This window comes from Microplitis mediator, chromosome 7, assembly GCF_029852145.1.
Source record: "Microplitis mediator isolate UGA2020A chromosome 7, iyMicMedi2.1, whole genome shotgun sequence".
Lineage (NCBI taxonomy): Eukaryota > Metazoa > Arthropoda > Insecta > Hymenoptera > Braconidae > Microplitis > Microplitis mediator.
Genome location: NC_079975.1, coordinates 17,386,560 through 17,403,772, shown reverse-complemented (window position 1 = coordinate 17,403,772; position 17,213 = coordinate 17,386,560). Strand labels below are relative to the sequence as shown.

At 30.6% G+C, this 17,213-nt stretch overlaps 1 protein-coding gene across 2 annotated transcripts in view; it reads right to left on the bottom strand.

Moving 5' to 3' along the window:
• LOC130672403 (serine-rich adhesin for platelets-like) overlaps nucleotides 1–16,550 on the bottom strand; it is a 61,556-nt gene extending 45,006 nt beyond the window's left edge. The window contains exons 1-5 of one of the 2 annotated variants that reach the window (XM_057476972.1): nucleotides 16,081–16,550; nucleotides 8,010–8,119; nucleotides 7,705–7,916; nucleotides 7,448–7,642; nucleotides 2,906–3,049 (exon numbers count right to left, since the gene is read on the bottom strand). In XM_057476972.1, the coding sequence (XP_057332955.1) occupies nucleotides 2,906–3,049; nucleotides 7,448–7,642; nucleotides 7,705–7,916; nucleotides 8,010–8,119; nucleotides 16,081–16,247 (828 nt within the window). In that variant the 5' untranslated portion in view covers nucleotides 16,248–16,550. The remainder of the gene's footprint in view (nucleotides 1–2,905; nucleotides 3,050–7,447; nucleotides 7,643–7,704; nucleotides 7,917–8,009; nucleotides 8,120–16,080) is intronic. The other variant, XM_057476973.1, reaches the window with a different exon arrangement.
• Nucleotides 16,551–17,213: the final 663 nt, after the last annotated feature.

The window sequence follows — 17,213 nt, the reverse complement described above, 5'->3', positions numbered from 1 at the left end:
TTTAAATACTTTTGAATCGACTTAATCGACGTCATTTTTTAAGTGCGAATGAAAATGAATCGTTTTGAAACCATAAAAATAACGTTTAGAGAGAAAAGAATCATATAGAGGAGAGGAAAGTCACCGGTGCTAGGCAGCAGCAGCGAGAGTAGTTCGGTCCTTGCCACGAGATCGCGCCTACGACTTGTAGTGTCCCTGGTAAGAAACTTATTTTAGAAGTGTTATATTGCAAATTGGAAGCAATTCTGATACAAGTACTTCTCTGTCGTTTGACAGAGTAATAAGTGCCGTGTTTGGTAGTAATATAGTATATCTTATATTATTTTATGACAGATAGTAATTATTATTTGTCAGATTCAATACGATTCGGTCTTTCGAATTACATACTTTTTTAACTTCCCGCTAAGAAAATCGACGATTTTCGAAAAATTAGGAAGTTATTGTTTTCACCCCGATTTGCGAAAATCGAAATTTCATCAGATGTCGACGTTTTGAGGTCCTAGGAAGCTATTCTGACTATTTTCAAAATGATGTCCGAGTGTCTGTATGTATGTATGTATGTATGTATGTGTGTGTGTGTGTGTGTGTGTGTGTGTATGTGTGTGTGTGTGTGTGTGTGTGTGTGTGTGTGTGTGTGTGTGTGTGTGTGTGTGTGTGTGTGTGTGTGTGTGTGTATGTGACCGGTCTATAACTTTTTAACTAATGAACCGATTGGGATGGTTAAGGCGGCAATCGAAAGAGCTTATTGGCCATCAACTTTTCTGAAAATTTCAGATCATTTGATCAAGTAGACTCGAAAATATTGGCGAATTACGGAAAAAAAATTTTTTTTTAGTTTTTTATTGATTTCTCAGATACGACTTAAACGATCGACTTCAAAATCTAATCAGCTCTAGAACTCAATAAAACACGTCGATTGCTGCCTCAACCATCAAAATCGGTTGATTCGTTCGTGAGATATCGCGGGAGAAAGAAATGCCAAAAAACGGTTTTTTGCAAATATCTTTGAAACGACTCAACCAAACGATTTCAAAGTTTGATCAGCTCTAAAACTCAATAAAACACGTCGATTGCCGCCTCAACCATCAAAATCGGTCAATTTGTTCGTGAGATATCGTGGGAGAAAGAAATGCTAAAAACGGTTTTTTTCGAAAACAATGGGATACAAAAGTATTTTCGAGCTCGAAAATTTATTCACAATAATGTTTTCGAGCTCAAGGAGCTCGAAAACAGCGGGAAGTTTTGGGGCTGGCCCGCAGGGTCAACCGATAGACAGATTTTTTTATTATATTTTTATCACTAACATTTTTATGCCATCGTACTAATTTAACGAGTTAGTTTTACTAATCTAAATAGTACTTTACACTAGTTAAATCAGTGCAATAGTTATACTTTATGTTCAGTGAATTTAACTTACTGAATTAGTGGTTTGATTTCTCTACTTTGATACTTGACATTCACTTATCAAATCAGTCGATTCTTATATTCACTTATCAAATCAGTGGATTCTTATATTCACTTATCTAATCAGTGAATTCTAATATTCACATATTCATTTAGTGAATATTCATTAATTCTGCGTGGTACGATTGTAGCATTGACAAAAAGTGAGTATTCACTTGGAATTAGTGAAAAATCACTAATTCATGTTTAGAGAGTACCATTCATTTAATGAAATTTTGCTATTGCATTAGTTCTCCTACTTCTTAGTACATTCATGGAGCTACTTAAATTCATATTATCGCAGTGTGACACATAACATCCAAACATCTCAATTCAGTGGGCATATACAATTTTGTTTTATCGACAGTGTATAAATGATATGATATATCAATAACAAGATTAACATTAGTTATGATGATAATATTCTCTATATCTACTCGTCGTTTGGTATTCTAATAGGCTTTTTATTTCAAATATTAGTACTAATTTCAAGTATGACACTTTGATGTATCACAATCAATTTTTAATCTTAGAATATTTTATTAGTGGATTTTATTGAAAGCAAATTACCGCCTTTGTCCTTATGGTAGAATTCTCGAGCATTAAAACCATAATCTATCATAATTTTTCGAATAGGGTCCGGAATACCATTGGTCCGATAGTTTAAATATATGCATACGTATCTTTAAATAACGTCGAATCAAAACATATAGTGCATTATCTTAAAAAATTCTTCTGAAGCTCATTTAGTTAGCTTCAATTTTTGGCATTATACTTATAATTTTTTTGTTTTACCATCTCGAGAATTTTTAAGAAAATGTAAAAAAAAAATTTTATTTCATTATCAACTTTTATTTGAACAGTGAAAAAAATTAAATAACGAGAGATCTACTTCCATTTCGGCTGCCGAATGGCCTTTTTTTTTCATGGCAGTTATTGTATACATATAAATCACTATATAAAATTATACTATATTTTTTTTCCCGGGCAGTTCCATGAATTTGCAAATTTTACATCTAAATGCGTGTGATTGGAATTATACTACCGTAAATTGAGCGTAAAATGTCGGTCAAAATGCAGTGCAATGATTCACATATGTTTGTACTTTCGGTATCCACAGTCGATAAATCAACTATTATGACATTGGTGATCGACGCTCATACTATCGTTATTTAGCGATATATAATAAACGATTAGATGGTGTCATTGCCGTAAGTGCTATAAAAATATATGAAGATTTTTCACAACCGCACTCGGAAACGATCGTCAAATCACTCCATGCAGTCGATTGTTCGACGGCAGAACTTACGACGATTTAACGTTAATAAACGGTAATTTTATCGTACCACTGAAACCGCTAGGGCTATCACGCATAAAGTCGAATCAGATGTGGATGTGAATGTCAAATACGAAAAATTTCAAAAACCTACATAGTTAGGATATATTCAGATCTTATACTTACATATCTATCCGGCCTGTGAGGATTTACGAGCTGTTTAACGCTATTACGTTTCACAAGAACAGCTTGGGAATCACCGACCCAAGCAACATAAAAATTTTTGTTGAAGATTATAGCACAAACTGCTGTAGTCCCGCTACTTAGGGTCTGTAAAATTTGAATGTATCAAGTCCTTTAAAGTTATTTTAATTTTCATTCAATAGATTTACAAAATGAGGTTTCAATGTATATTCCGCTGATTTTTTTCACTGCTTAAATATATTATTCTGCATCAACATATAAGAGATATGTTATTATTTGTTTGTGATAAAAAACTTTTCGAGTATGAAACTGGCTTTTAAACTGTCAGACTACTTCTTAAAAGAAGCCTAAAGGTTTCATATACTTACAGCTTTTATTTTTGAATGAAACCAACCGAAAAGTTCTTTACGAGAACTTTCTGTTTGCCATCGGCACCGTTACCACTGTACTGTCGGTAAATGAGAAAACAAATGGTTCAGAGTTTATTTGCACATCAATTGCTATTACCTTGATGTATTAATATATACCTTTGAAAACTGAACTAACAGAACACAGTTATAACATTATTTGATCAATTGTGTTGATTAAAAAAAATTTATCAGTGAACTTTATTATAAACTCATTGAAATCAAATCAATTAAATGTTCAATAATTCTAGAGCTCAATCAAATTAACATGCGTATTTTTCCATCATCCCAACCACCAACCAGTCCTAGCATGGATTTATAAATTAATTATTCCAACAGAATTCAATGTGTCTAGTTTAATGTCTTCGCATAATTTTCATTTTTCTAACGGATTCTAATTTCAATGAAAACAAGAGTTTGGAATGTCAGGACTTGAAGAGGAAGAGTTATGTAAGTACGCTTATTTGAACTATGTATTAGATGATATTGGTACGATTGATGTGAAGCTATTGGCTAATGAAACAGGTAGAGATCATGTTTAAAAACAGGTTTTAGAATCTGTGAAAACAGGATGGGAAACAAATGTAGATAAAGAGTTGGAGCAGTTTAAAAACCGAGCGCGTGGGTTATGTATAAAAAATGAGTACTTAATGTGGGGACACCGGATCGTAGTACTCAAGTAGATGAGAAGGTACTTGCTGGAGGAACCTCATACCGCACATGCAGGAATTGTAAGAATAAAGGCTATGGCTAGATTCTACATATGGTGGCCAAAAATAGATTTAAAGATTGAAGATCTATCCCAGTCATGTTAGTTGTGTTTAGAAGCTGCAGATAGCTCTCTGAGAGCGCAATTGCACTGTTGGAACTGGCCTACGGCACCTAACCATAGGCTTCATATTGATTTTTTAGGATCATCAGAATTTCAAATGTACGTAGTTATAATAGATACGCGATTAAAGTGGGTAGTGTTACGAACCCAACATCCTCCATCCTTTACGCATGTATATATGTGGGTACAGTAGTATTCTATTTCTTCACTCGCCATCGTTATTGCTTTCAAGCAACATACTGAATCGAGGTGTTTGAGAACCTCTGAAGTCCTATACTTCTCGATGTTCTGCGTAAAAAGAGAGAAGGGGAGTCAACGTAAGCTCTGTTTCATTTTTGGAGCAATTCTTGCTCAAGATTCTTGCGCAAGTTTCTGACGCAACACTTACTGCATTATATTCAACCAGAGTTTGACAAGTATTGCTGAATGCTGTGCACGATATTACTTGTTCAAATATATCAATTTTTCATCAAAAACCCTGAACTACTATTTTGGAACAAGATATAATATCTTTTGCATCAAACTTTGCTCAAGCAACTTGCCCAATATCATTGCTATGTAACGGGCTAAATTTGATTTCCCGCGTTAAAATTGTGAAATTGTGGCAGGAACAATAGTTGGTGGCCGGACGCCATATTTTAATCAGTGTGCGTGTGCAACAAAGTCCAGGGGACTTGAGTGAGTGTGTGTGTGGAAAAAGATCAAGTTGATCCAATTTTAACGGCGGGAAATATTGTGATAATTGTAAGGAAATTTCGTTGAGATAAAACGATTTTAAGTCAAGTTATGAGGTTTTAGGGAAATTGCAAAAGGTAGGCTTGTCGTTGTAAAATCGTCAAAGGTAGTTGACATTAAATTATGAAGCTTAGAAAATCGTCAAATGTAGTTGACGATAATAAGGTTTAATTAATTATTGAAAAATACAAAGGTAGTTGACATAGTAAGGTTATTAATTATTGTAAAAGGTTAATGAGTCAAAGGTAATTGACAAAGTTAAGGTTTAAAGTTTAGAAGACTTAGAAAGTTTATAAGGTTAAAATAAAGGTGTCAAATTGAATAAATCGTAACTTATTTATAAATTATCCTTCCTCTTCCTTCTCTTACAATTACAAAATTACACCGACTCTGATATATTAAGATCCGGTTCTAGAAGACCGTATTACTTCCAGTGGCGCCCTTAGTAAGGATGACCGGAGTAGCAGTACCCCTGTTATAACTACCAGGGTTGATTAAAGAACAATTTGAACCTAATATTAAGTCGATTCGTTATTTATATTTATATTTTATTAGTTTAAACTAATCATATTAGCTCAGGAACGAGTGCTGTCAATTGTTACCTATAAAACTTCGTAAACACGATAACTCTCGAGAGACACAATTAATCGGCCAAACTTTTTTTTTATCATCTTTGTATTTTTTATCACAAGATCTCTATGGAAAATCACTATTTAAATCCTTTGATTTTCCAACATTTTTGTTAAATACTAGCCGGCAATTAGTCATAATCTTACCAATTGTTAACTTACATTCAATAAAAAGTAAAGAATTTTTTTTGTGCTGCTTGGAAGAATATTAGCCGAAGGAAAGTTAACTAATCAAAAAAAAAAAAAACACGTTAACAATGAAGTCACGTTCGAGAAACCCTCTAACATTAAAGAAAATAAATTTATTAACTTAAGTTGTACGACGAAACAATGTAATATCTTGACTGATAAATGATTTATATTTCAAATTATTATTGAACTTATTCTACAAATTTCAGAGATTAACTTCAAAATACTCAAAATTGTAATGAGTAATCAAATAAATTAAATGAATAATAGAATCAAAAAGGGTGTCAATTATAGGTACCCTATCAATAATGGAGTCTTTTACCTTATTTAATTTTATTCATAATATCAAAGGGTTGAGTTATACGTAAGGTCATGAATTAATGAGAAGTTTTTATACCGATAGGATGTCCGCCCGATGAAAAAAGTTTTTGTCTAATTATATATGATTATATATGATCATATATAATTATATATATCAGATCTGATCATATATGAGTCTATATATAATTAGATATAATCATACCGGGCTGTTATAGCCCCATATATAATCATATATAAGTCTATGCATGATTAGATCTGATCAGACATGACTGATACTAACCCATATTAGAAATAGGCCTATATATAATTAGATCTGATCAGACATGGCTAATATAAATTCATGTATAGTCGTGCATAAGTTTCTATATGATTGGATCTGATCAGACTTTTTTGATCAGACTTTATTGATATGAAACCTATAAAGCGGATAATAATTTTTTTTTTTTTATCATTTAATTTTAACCGACATTTAAATTGATGAAGACAATAAATCCTAATTAAATTACTTAATTAATAATTTACAGATATTCTAAATAAGATTCTAAAAATGACTATATTCGTTCATGCATGATTATATATAATCATATATGATCATGTATAAACATATCTGATTATATATAATTAGACCTGGCCAATTTTTGGATCCAATCATATATAGATGATTATGCATAATTATATATAATTAGACAAAAACTTTTTTCATCGGGGCGTCTTACCACCAGCACTTAACATTGCTTCTCTAAACTCCCAATATTTGTTCCAAGTTCACTCTTTTATTGAAACAACTCTAAGCACAGACACACGCGGCAATTTAAAAAAAAAGTTTATTAATTCAATCTCGATTAATTTCATTCTAATTCTACCGTTAGTTGTGTTAGCTAGTACTATTTCCCAGATGAAAGCGTATTATAATATCATTACAACAATTCATAATGATTTTCCCAAATTATGCATAATGTCATCATCATGGATATAGTTAACCTGATTAATGAAAAAATTGTAATTCTGATTTTTTGCATTTGATCTTAGCCAAAAAGTCTAAATGCGATATTCCTTATTTGTTCCTGGCCTTTTTATCAAAATTAGCTCAACTGAAAAATGCGCATGAATTTTTGAGCTATGAAAACTTGACTTTTTAACTCTTGTATATCCAAATTAATTAAACCACTTTATTTTGCACATTCTGTTGTTCAACTTTTTCAGGTGGTTTCAGTAAAAAATAAAGAGTCTGAGTATTTGAAACTCAAAAACTACCTCTAGAGGGCGTCATCTCTAAAAACTAGTTCATTCCTGAAAATAGTTTTTCGCAGATAAAAAATACGTACTTCTTGGATTCCGATGCCGAATAACATATTACAGCTGTAATGAGATTAGCGTGGTACACCTAGAAATCTTAGCTTGTCAGACTTACATGTTTTTTACATTTCTGAATAAAGTGAGCATCAGTTTTCAAGAAAGCGTCACGTAAAGCACATTCTAGATTATCTGGGTAGTAAACACTTTCGGCTAAATACTGATGAAGATGTGTTGCACAATAAACAGCGGCATCTTGACCCGCATGTCCATCGAAAACTGCATAATAACTAGCTGGATAATCATCCTTCATCTTAAATAAAATTATGACAATTTTGTGAACAATTGTAATGTTAAATAAACGCCTTCACCTACCTCTATACTGAAAGTAGTATTCAAATCATGTAATATTGTATGTCTATCTTCCATTTTTCGTCTACTATTTCTTATTGCAAAAACTGAAGTGAGAGGAAGAGGTGCAGACGGCGGTGGTGGAAGCAAAGCAAGCCTACTGTTATCTAAATAACGCTGACAAATTTCATTTACTTTTTTTGTTACTGCCTGCATCAATTTTAACGGTGCGTAGGCTAAAAAAATATTGATTACGGACTCATAATTATTAATTATTATTAATTATTCTCAACTCATAATCAATTTAGAATAACATTTTTGTAACGTACTGTTCTTCTCTGGCTTCAAACCACAAATTTCTGGTTGTAGTCTGAATATTGGCTTTATTTCTTGAATTACCAAATGAACCAAAAATGACTGCAAGTTAGGTGGACAATATCTGAAAATAATAAAAAAAACATTTTCATGTAAATAATTATTTCAAATAAAAAAAATTAGCAATTATTGGCAATCATAACCACAGGTATACACATTAAAAAAAATTGTACATTAATATATACTATTAGATGTTTTTAAAAATAAATCTAGTCGATTAAGTTGTTTTAAAGTTTTAAAGTAAACTATGATATAAAATAAATATAAATATACAATCTCCATGACAAAGCCATATAAAGCTATGGACGAAATTAATAACATTCATTACGATCGCTTAATGAAGCAATAATAAATTGCGACACGTTACGTAAAGTAATAGCAGTTATTAATTAACAACTCATCCTAAAATCCTCTGAAATTTTAACCTAATAAAAATTAGGAAAACAGTTAGATCTACCGGCCAGCCCGAAATCCTCCCGCTGTTTTCGAGTTCGAAGAACTTTGGAACTGAATGAAACGCGTTGATCGCAGCACAATCATGTGAATAGGTTAATTGGTTCGACAGGTGTCGTTTGTGAAAGAAATAGTACACGGAAAAAATTTTTTTGTGACCACAAAAGATTCAAGACATTTCCGCTCCTCTGTAAATTAACCGTCCGAGTTAATGGAGTTCGACTGTAACAAAATCTTTCGTTATCCCGTCCTTTGTTATCAGGACGAAATTCGTTTTTTCCGTGTAAGAAACGATTTTTCGCGAATATATTTATAACGACTGAACCAATCGTTCCCAAAATTCTATAAGCTCTAGAACTCAATAAAAGCGCCGATTACCATATTGAACATCGAAATCAGTTAAGGTAAAAGCACCAATTATTGACACTATAAGAGACAAGATTGTAATTCCATTTTTTTAAACATATTAACGATTAATATTATTGAATTTTAATTTCAACATTGTCTTATTTAGTCTTTTAATTAAAGAAATTCACATTTTTTCATAATACTAAATTATATTTACTAATTAATTTAAAGCGATAAAATAAGTTACCCGGTTACACCAATTATGGACAGGTTAAAAACTCAACTGATCTAAATATTGACATGTTGTTACTCCAATTATTGACACCCTTAATGCGCATGCGACACTGATCTGTTGAACTTTGTATTTACTTTTGAAAAATGAGGTAAATTTTTAATTCAATTAAATAAATATTTATTTCATAATGTCTTTCACTCATTTTTATTTTAAACACGAAACTAATCAAAATGTTTTTTAATTAAATGAAAATAAAAATCAACTAATCGTTTTTTAAATAACAATTTAATATTATACATATGACAGCTTGGGTTCTCGAATATTATGGTTCAAGTTTTTAATGGATTTATGTTTGAACAAAAAGACGTTACGGCGCTGTCTACTGACCTGTCAATATGAGATACAACTTCAATATTATGTACTAATTATTGATATCCACTATTTTAAAATTAAAAAGCATATAATTTACTTTAAATATATGATATTGTTAATTTTTTATATTTTATTTATTTATAAAAAAAAAGTTGATGTGATTAGAATGAAAAAATAATTAAAAATCATCGTTTCAAAAGACTGCATTTCTAACTGCAATAGTTAAGAAAATTGACGCTCACAAGCTGTTTCAATAGACACGAATGAATTTTATTTTTTTTATTAATGAATATTTAATATTTTTCACTTAACAATAATTATTTTTCAATTTCTTAAATTACATAGATTGTTTAAAAATGTATATGATCATTATTAATATAGTAGGTAATTAAATGTCTTAAAATAGAATAGGGTGTCAATAATTGGACCCCCGTCAATAATTGGTGCTTTTACCTTAGTTAGTTCTAAAGATATCGCCGACGAAAAATTTAAAAAATTACATTTTATGACATTTTTCTCAGATAAATAATAATATAATGTACTAAGATGTGTTTAAAATGATGACATAAACTAAGGTCATTCTGACGTCAAATTTACATCAATGTGTTTACTGGGTACTACTATTCACTTTATAGAAATAGATCATAAATTTTTTAGTTTTCGTATTACTTCTATATCTTATACATATTGAATCGTTAACAAATAAATAAATCGAATAGACTAATACAGATTTTTGTAGGAAATTGAACGCTCTACAAAAAAGGTCTCTTATCATTTTTTGATAAATCCATCTGTTCAAAAGTTATTAGAGCTCGAAGTAAAGTTGGAGATCTTTTTACTTTTCCGGCGAAACTATCAGAGTTATCATAAAATGTTATAGAGTCTTTTTTGTTGGCAATTTTACTCTCTACAAATTATTATCAATAAAGTTTTTTCAAATTCCACATTGTTTTCTAGTTATTTTCATTTCAATGACAAGCTCTTTAAATCGATCAGAACACAACTTTTGTAAGAGCTTGAAATTAAAATGAAAATAACTAGAAAACAATGCGGAATTTGAAAAAATTTTACTGACAATTATTTGTAAAGAATAAAATTGCCAAAAAAAAAGATACTATAACATTTTGTGATAAGTCTGATAGTTTTGCAGGAAAAGTAAAAAGATCCCGAGATTTACTATAACTTGACTTCGAGCTCCAATAACTTTTGAACAGATGGATTAATCAAAAAATGATAAGAGACCTTTTTTCTAGAGCGTTCAATTTCCTATCAAAATCTATATTAGTCTAGTCAATCTATTTATTTGTTAACGAGAAAAATACTCAAAGTTAAAAAAAAATTTTCCCGTGTTATTTAAATGGGAAATCGATTTTTTCAATGAGCTAGGTCTGTAATCAACATAGAATTTTTTTTCTTGCGCGAAATTTTTTTTTTTTTTTTTGTGTTGAACTATGATTTTTTTCTCCATGGACTTAAAAAAAAAAAGTTGCTCCGAAATGACACCCCCTAGTATACATACATACAGACATTCGGACAGCATTCTGAATATAGTCAGAACAGCTTCCTAGGATCTTAAAACGTCGACATCTAATGGAATTTTGATTTTCGAAAATCGGGGTTAAAACAATAATTTCCCAAAACCCCGAAAATTTACAATTTTTATAGCGGGAAGTTAAAAAAAAACAGAATATCCGATATTATTTCATTGGTTTTATTAAATAACTGCGTACGCTTCGTATTGCGAATTAAGAGAGATGAGCATATATCGCGGCATCGACATCAACTAGGATGGCTAACACCTCATAGTCGTAGGCTACAGCTTGTCTCATGCGAATTTTATAAAGCTCTATCCCTTATGCGACCAGGTCTTCTGGGCATCAGTTAGCCCTTAGGCCCAACGTTGCATCTCGTCGAGATTTCACCAAGACGAATACTCTTCTAGTTCCATTTGCTCGAACAACAAGTTACCAGAAATCATTTTTGATTACAGGTTGTAATTTTTGGAACTCGCTTCCACTCGAAGTTACGACATCAGTAACTTTAGATGAATTTCGAAGTAAATGCTATTTGTATTTAATGAATCTAGATAATCAGTAAAGCTTCAGGAGATTAAACTGTTGTATTTGTTAGAATGAGTAAGTAAGCGTCTGAAAATTTTGTAGCTGGGAAATTATATTTTATATTGTTGAGTTCATTGTAATTGTTATCACTAATAATAATAATGAAATAACATGTAGACTGATATTTGATCACAAGGAACAGCAGCTCCATGATCATAAATAAATAATCTAAACTAAACTAAACTATTTCCACATCCAGTATGACTTAAAATAATTCAACTAATTTCGAAGAATATTCAATAATTTTATTCAACTCATGCGCACTATTCACGTTTTATCATGCCTAAAATGCGAACCGTAAATGGCTGTTTACCGACTGGTGAAAAATTATTTATCAAAACGCAATAAAGATGTCTACTATCCCGGCCATTGTGACGTAATGGAAATAAACGTACTATCTTTCAAGCTCTTACTGAATATGGCGTAATTACAATTCCCTGTTGTTACCCATTGAGTAGCCAAGGTTGTGATGCCGAATATTTTTTTTGCACCATATCACTAAACAGCTATTGAGACTTCGCTTTTTAGGCGATTAATAAAACGTGAATAGCGCATATGAGTTGAATAAAACTATAGGCGTAACTAGTAGGGTAAGTGATTCATAATCCGTCACCCGCGATGTGTTTAGCACTCGTCTCCGGTGCGCAGTATGCACTCGCTTCGCTCGTGCCTGCGCACCTGCGACTCGTGCTAAACGCATCGCGCTGACACAACCAATAACTATTAAATCACCCAAATAACTAGAAATGGTGATATTGTTTTCTCATTCAATTTAAATTTAAATTATATGAAAGTTAAAAATTATTTCAAATAACTATATATCATTGGAGAAACCAGAAATTCTAATTTTATTTCCTAAAAATGATTCGAAAGTTTAAATCATTTAAAATAATTTTAAATTATCCGACGAACCTCAAACTGCGATATTATTTACTCATTAAAATTAATTTAAAATGATTCGAGAGTTCAAATCATTTCAAATGATTCAAAATTGACCAATAAACCAGAAATCCCAATATTACTTTTTCATTCAGTTCAATTCAAAATGATTCGACAATTTAAATCATTTTAAACAATTTCATATCATAAAATAATATTTCGTTATTTTTTAATTCAGTATGATTTAAAATGATTCGTTCCAAAATTTATGCTCGAAAGTGAAATAATTCAGACAAATGGAAATGATTGAGAGTTACGTAATCTCAAATCATTACAAATTAGATTTCTTAATCAGGATTTCTTAAAAATAATTGCATACAAAAATTGAAAATTCCATGTTATAAACAATTTAAGATTTTTTTTAAATTTTATGAACCTGAAGGTCCCGACGTTGGATGCCAACGAATTTTCAAATTCCTTAAAAGCGGAAAAAAAAATTCCTGACAATAAATAAAGGTGACAGATGTTGTAAAAATTGAGAAAAACTCGCACTGTATACCGGAGGCCAACTCCCGGCCGCACACATCGAGATTTCAAATTTCAAAATCGAAAAAAATACTCGTACGCTTTTGTTCGCTGCAAATAAATTATAAAGTGTTTGAAGCACATGTGGAAGCTAAAAAAAAAATCCCCTTCACCCTCCGTGCTCCGGAACCCAGTCAATTCACCCTCAAAAGTCAATTTTGAAATTTAAAAATCCGAAAACACTACTCGTAAAATTATGTTCAAGACTGACTTGTGAGGGTGGATTGACTAAGTTTCGGAGCACGGAGGCTGACGATGATTTTTTTCTGAGTTCATATGAGTGTAATAGACCCTTCATAATTATTTGGCGGTGAACAAAATGTTAGGAGTAGTGTTCTCGGAGTTTAAAATTTCAAAATTGACTTATGAGGGTGGATTGACTGGGTTCCGGAGCACGGAGGGTGACGGGGATTTTTTTTTTGAGCTTCTACATGTGCCACAAACACTTTATAATTTATTCGCAGTGAACAAAAGCGTTCGTGTATTTTATTCCGATTTTTAAATTTGAAAGCTCGGTTTGTGCGGGTGGGACTTGGCCTCCGGTATACAGGGGGAATTTTTTTCAATTTTTACAACATCTGGCACCTTTATTTATTGTCAGGAATATTTTTGTCCGCTTTCAAGGAATTCGAAAATTCGTTGGCATCCAACGTTGGGACCTTCAGGTTCATTAAATTTCCGTAGTTCAAGGTAACACATGACTTTTTTTCACCTTAAAAATTTTAAAAAAATACATCCAAGAGTATTTTCGATCTCGAAGAGCTTTTAGTATATTAAACCAACGCGCAGAATATCAAGTATAGAATTCACTAAGCTATCAAAAAGGGGTTCCGTAAAAAAATATCTACGACAAAATATGAACAACCTGACATGTCTGCAGACAAAGTAACCAAACAAAATAATATTATGTGTGAAAAATTATAATCTTATATAACAATAGTACAAGTGTAAATTAGAGATCAATTATCAATAAAACAAATACAGATATTTATCGAAATTAATAGTCAATTTATCAATAGTAATAATAATAATAATAGAATTAATTGTATTAATTATTTAATCTAAAAATAAATTAATTTAATACATATTAGATATTAAGGCTCTTTAGTATTTGTACACAGAAAAAATATTTATCTTGAGTCAAGAAAATATTTTGGAAGAGAAACGTTCTTGGGAACGAAGTCAAGATTTTCTTTAGTCAAGGAGATTTGTCTTGGTCAGAGGTAACTTCTCTTTATCCAAAAAAATTGAGGTTTTCAAAAATATTTTTTTGAATCAAGAATATTTACCTTCAGTCAAGAATTTTTTTTCTGTGTATTAGACTCTACTAGAATATGTATTAATGTGGCACAATTAGTAAATGCTCATTTTTTATCGATATTAGGAAATTTAAAGTTCAAAATAAAATTAAAGTATGATTATTTTTTTTTTTTATTTATCTAGTAAATATGGATATTACAGTGGTCCAAAAAAAAATTTTTTTTGGCTATCATTCCAAAAGCTTCTCTAAGGTATAAAAAAAATTCCCTCTAAAGCGCAGCTTGATATCTCAATTCTTCGAGAAGCTCAATACATTTATATTTTCCCATTTAAATAACACGTAAAAAATTTGTTTTTACGTTTTCATCCGGTAAAACTACGAAAAAAATTTTTCTCGGAATTTTCCATCAATTGTTCTTGTAGGAAATTCAATTCTCTACACAAAGTATTGAAATAGTTTTTTCGTAATCCTAACGGTTAAAAAGTTATTGACCTCTAAGTACTCGTTACTAAGTAAATTTGAAGGAAGATAGTTTTAGAGCAATTCTTTAATGGAATTGGCACCATAACTAGATAATTTATTTAATTTTTATAGATTTGAAATAATTTTCAACTTTTTGAAAACTTTTTTGGTGACTGCATGTCTTTATTTCGAAATTAATCAAACTCTAAACTGTTTATAATAATTAAATAATTTAATAATCGTTTATATAATTATGAATAAATTTTCTCATTACAATTTGGATATTTTTTCCTATGATCAGCAACTATTTGTAACAGATATTGTTTCTGTTCTTCATCTTTTGTCCCAAATTCTTTATATTTTTCAATTAAAGCTAGTACTTGCGGATAGATACTGAATTTAATTTTCTTTGGATCTAATTAAATTTTCTTTTATTGCGAATATTTAAAGCTCAATAACTTTTTACCTGTTAGGATTAAGAAAAAACTAATTCAATACTTTTTTGTAGAGAATTGAATTCCCTACAAGAATAATTGATGGAAAATTCAGAGAAAAATTTTTTTCGTAGTTTTACCGGATGAAAACGTAAAAAAAATTTTTTACGTGTTATTTAAATGGGAAAATATAAATGTGTTGAGCTTCTTGAAGAATTGAGATATCAAGCTGCGCTTTGGATGGAATTTTTTTTATACTTGAGAAAAGCTTTTGAGATAATAGCCCTTGAAAAAAAAAAAAAAAAAATGTTTTTTTTGGACCACTCTAATGGATATTTTATCCACAGATATTTCGTCCAGATGTTTTGGTCCGTAGATATTTTGTCCGTAGATATTTAGGCGCGGCACCAAATTCAGTATATCAACCACATGTATATCACATAATTAACGCTGAAATCTCGTAAAAATACTGTATAATTTACATGTGGATGCACTATAAAAAAATTATACATATTTTATTAATACTGTAAATTCACGGTTTAATTGTAGTACTTTTGTGGTGTGAAATCTGGTTACCTACAACATCCTAAAACTGCAAGGGATTGTTTTCGAGACACTAATAAAACAATAGCCAATAAGTAACAAAAATAATATCTTTAAGCTTTAAAAGCTTGCAGATAATGGAAATTTATAGCCAATGGCCAGATTTTTTTACATGAAACTCAAATTCCACAAAACAAAAGTAAATTTCTATTTGATTATCTGTAAATCAATATAGAGTTATGGTCAATAAATACTTATCCATTTGTATTTGTCAATAAAAATAATGTATTTTTAAAAGTAAATGCATGACGATCATTATAAAAAATTACATACTTCTGATTAAGATATTGAAGCGTCATATCAATTACTTCTCCGGTGACTTCCTCACCACTAATTTCATGACCTGACATTTTCACTGGTAATTGATCATCAACATTCATTCGCTCTACGAATTCTATGAAGAAACGTTTATAAGCACCCAAATAATCACCGTCATCCATTTTTGAAGCAATTTATTTTTTTAGTATTTAGTTATGAGCAGTAATTAATTAATAGACTGGATAATTATCGATAATAACTGTTAAAACATTTGACACGTTATGCCAATTCAATAAGTGTTTGTAATTTATTTTGTAATAATATATTTCGTTATAAAGTTCTCTTAAAAATCACAATACAGGATTTTTACATCTCTGTCAAATCACTGAACTTGAATGTCAACAAAAAAATTTTCACCAATACGTTGTGTCAAAAATGATAAAAAAAAATCATCAAAACAAACCACCCTAATAGCACGAGTTGCTCGTCAAAAAGTTGGTATTCCCCTGATAGCCACTTTAACCACAGGTTAACTTCAAGCTAATGCCGTATTCTGAAGCCAATTACAAGGAAAGTGTTGGAGAGTAAGCAGTTACCTTTCAGATGACAGTCTTTAAACTTGAATTCAATTTGACTACAAGTATTACTGTCAGACAATGACGTTAAGTTGATTGAAAGTTTCACTTCAAATTGACGGCAAGTTTTTCTGTCAAATTACATCCAGATGACGGCAGTTGATTTGCACCAACTTGCACGCACCCTATTAGCCACTAGTTTGAAATTGACGGTAGTTTGATGTTGAAATTGCTTGAAATTTGCTGCCAAAATTTGCCGACAATTTGACAGCAAAAGTTGTACAGAAAAATTTGCGGTTAATTTTTGCTCAATTTAGAGGCAACTTTTTACCAGAAAAAAAAAGTCGGTAATGTTCATTCTTACCATTTCAGAAAATAAACAAATTTATACATAAAAATGTTTACAATTTGACGGTAAAAAAATACTTAATAATTTTTCAAGCCAAATTAACAATAAATTGATGTCAAAATTTGCATGAAAATTGAGGAAAAGTTTTTCTAGTCAACTTTTGAAGTGAATTTGTATTCTAATTCGTGCAGTAAATTTACGTCAAATTGTATAACAAGTTACAT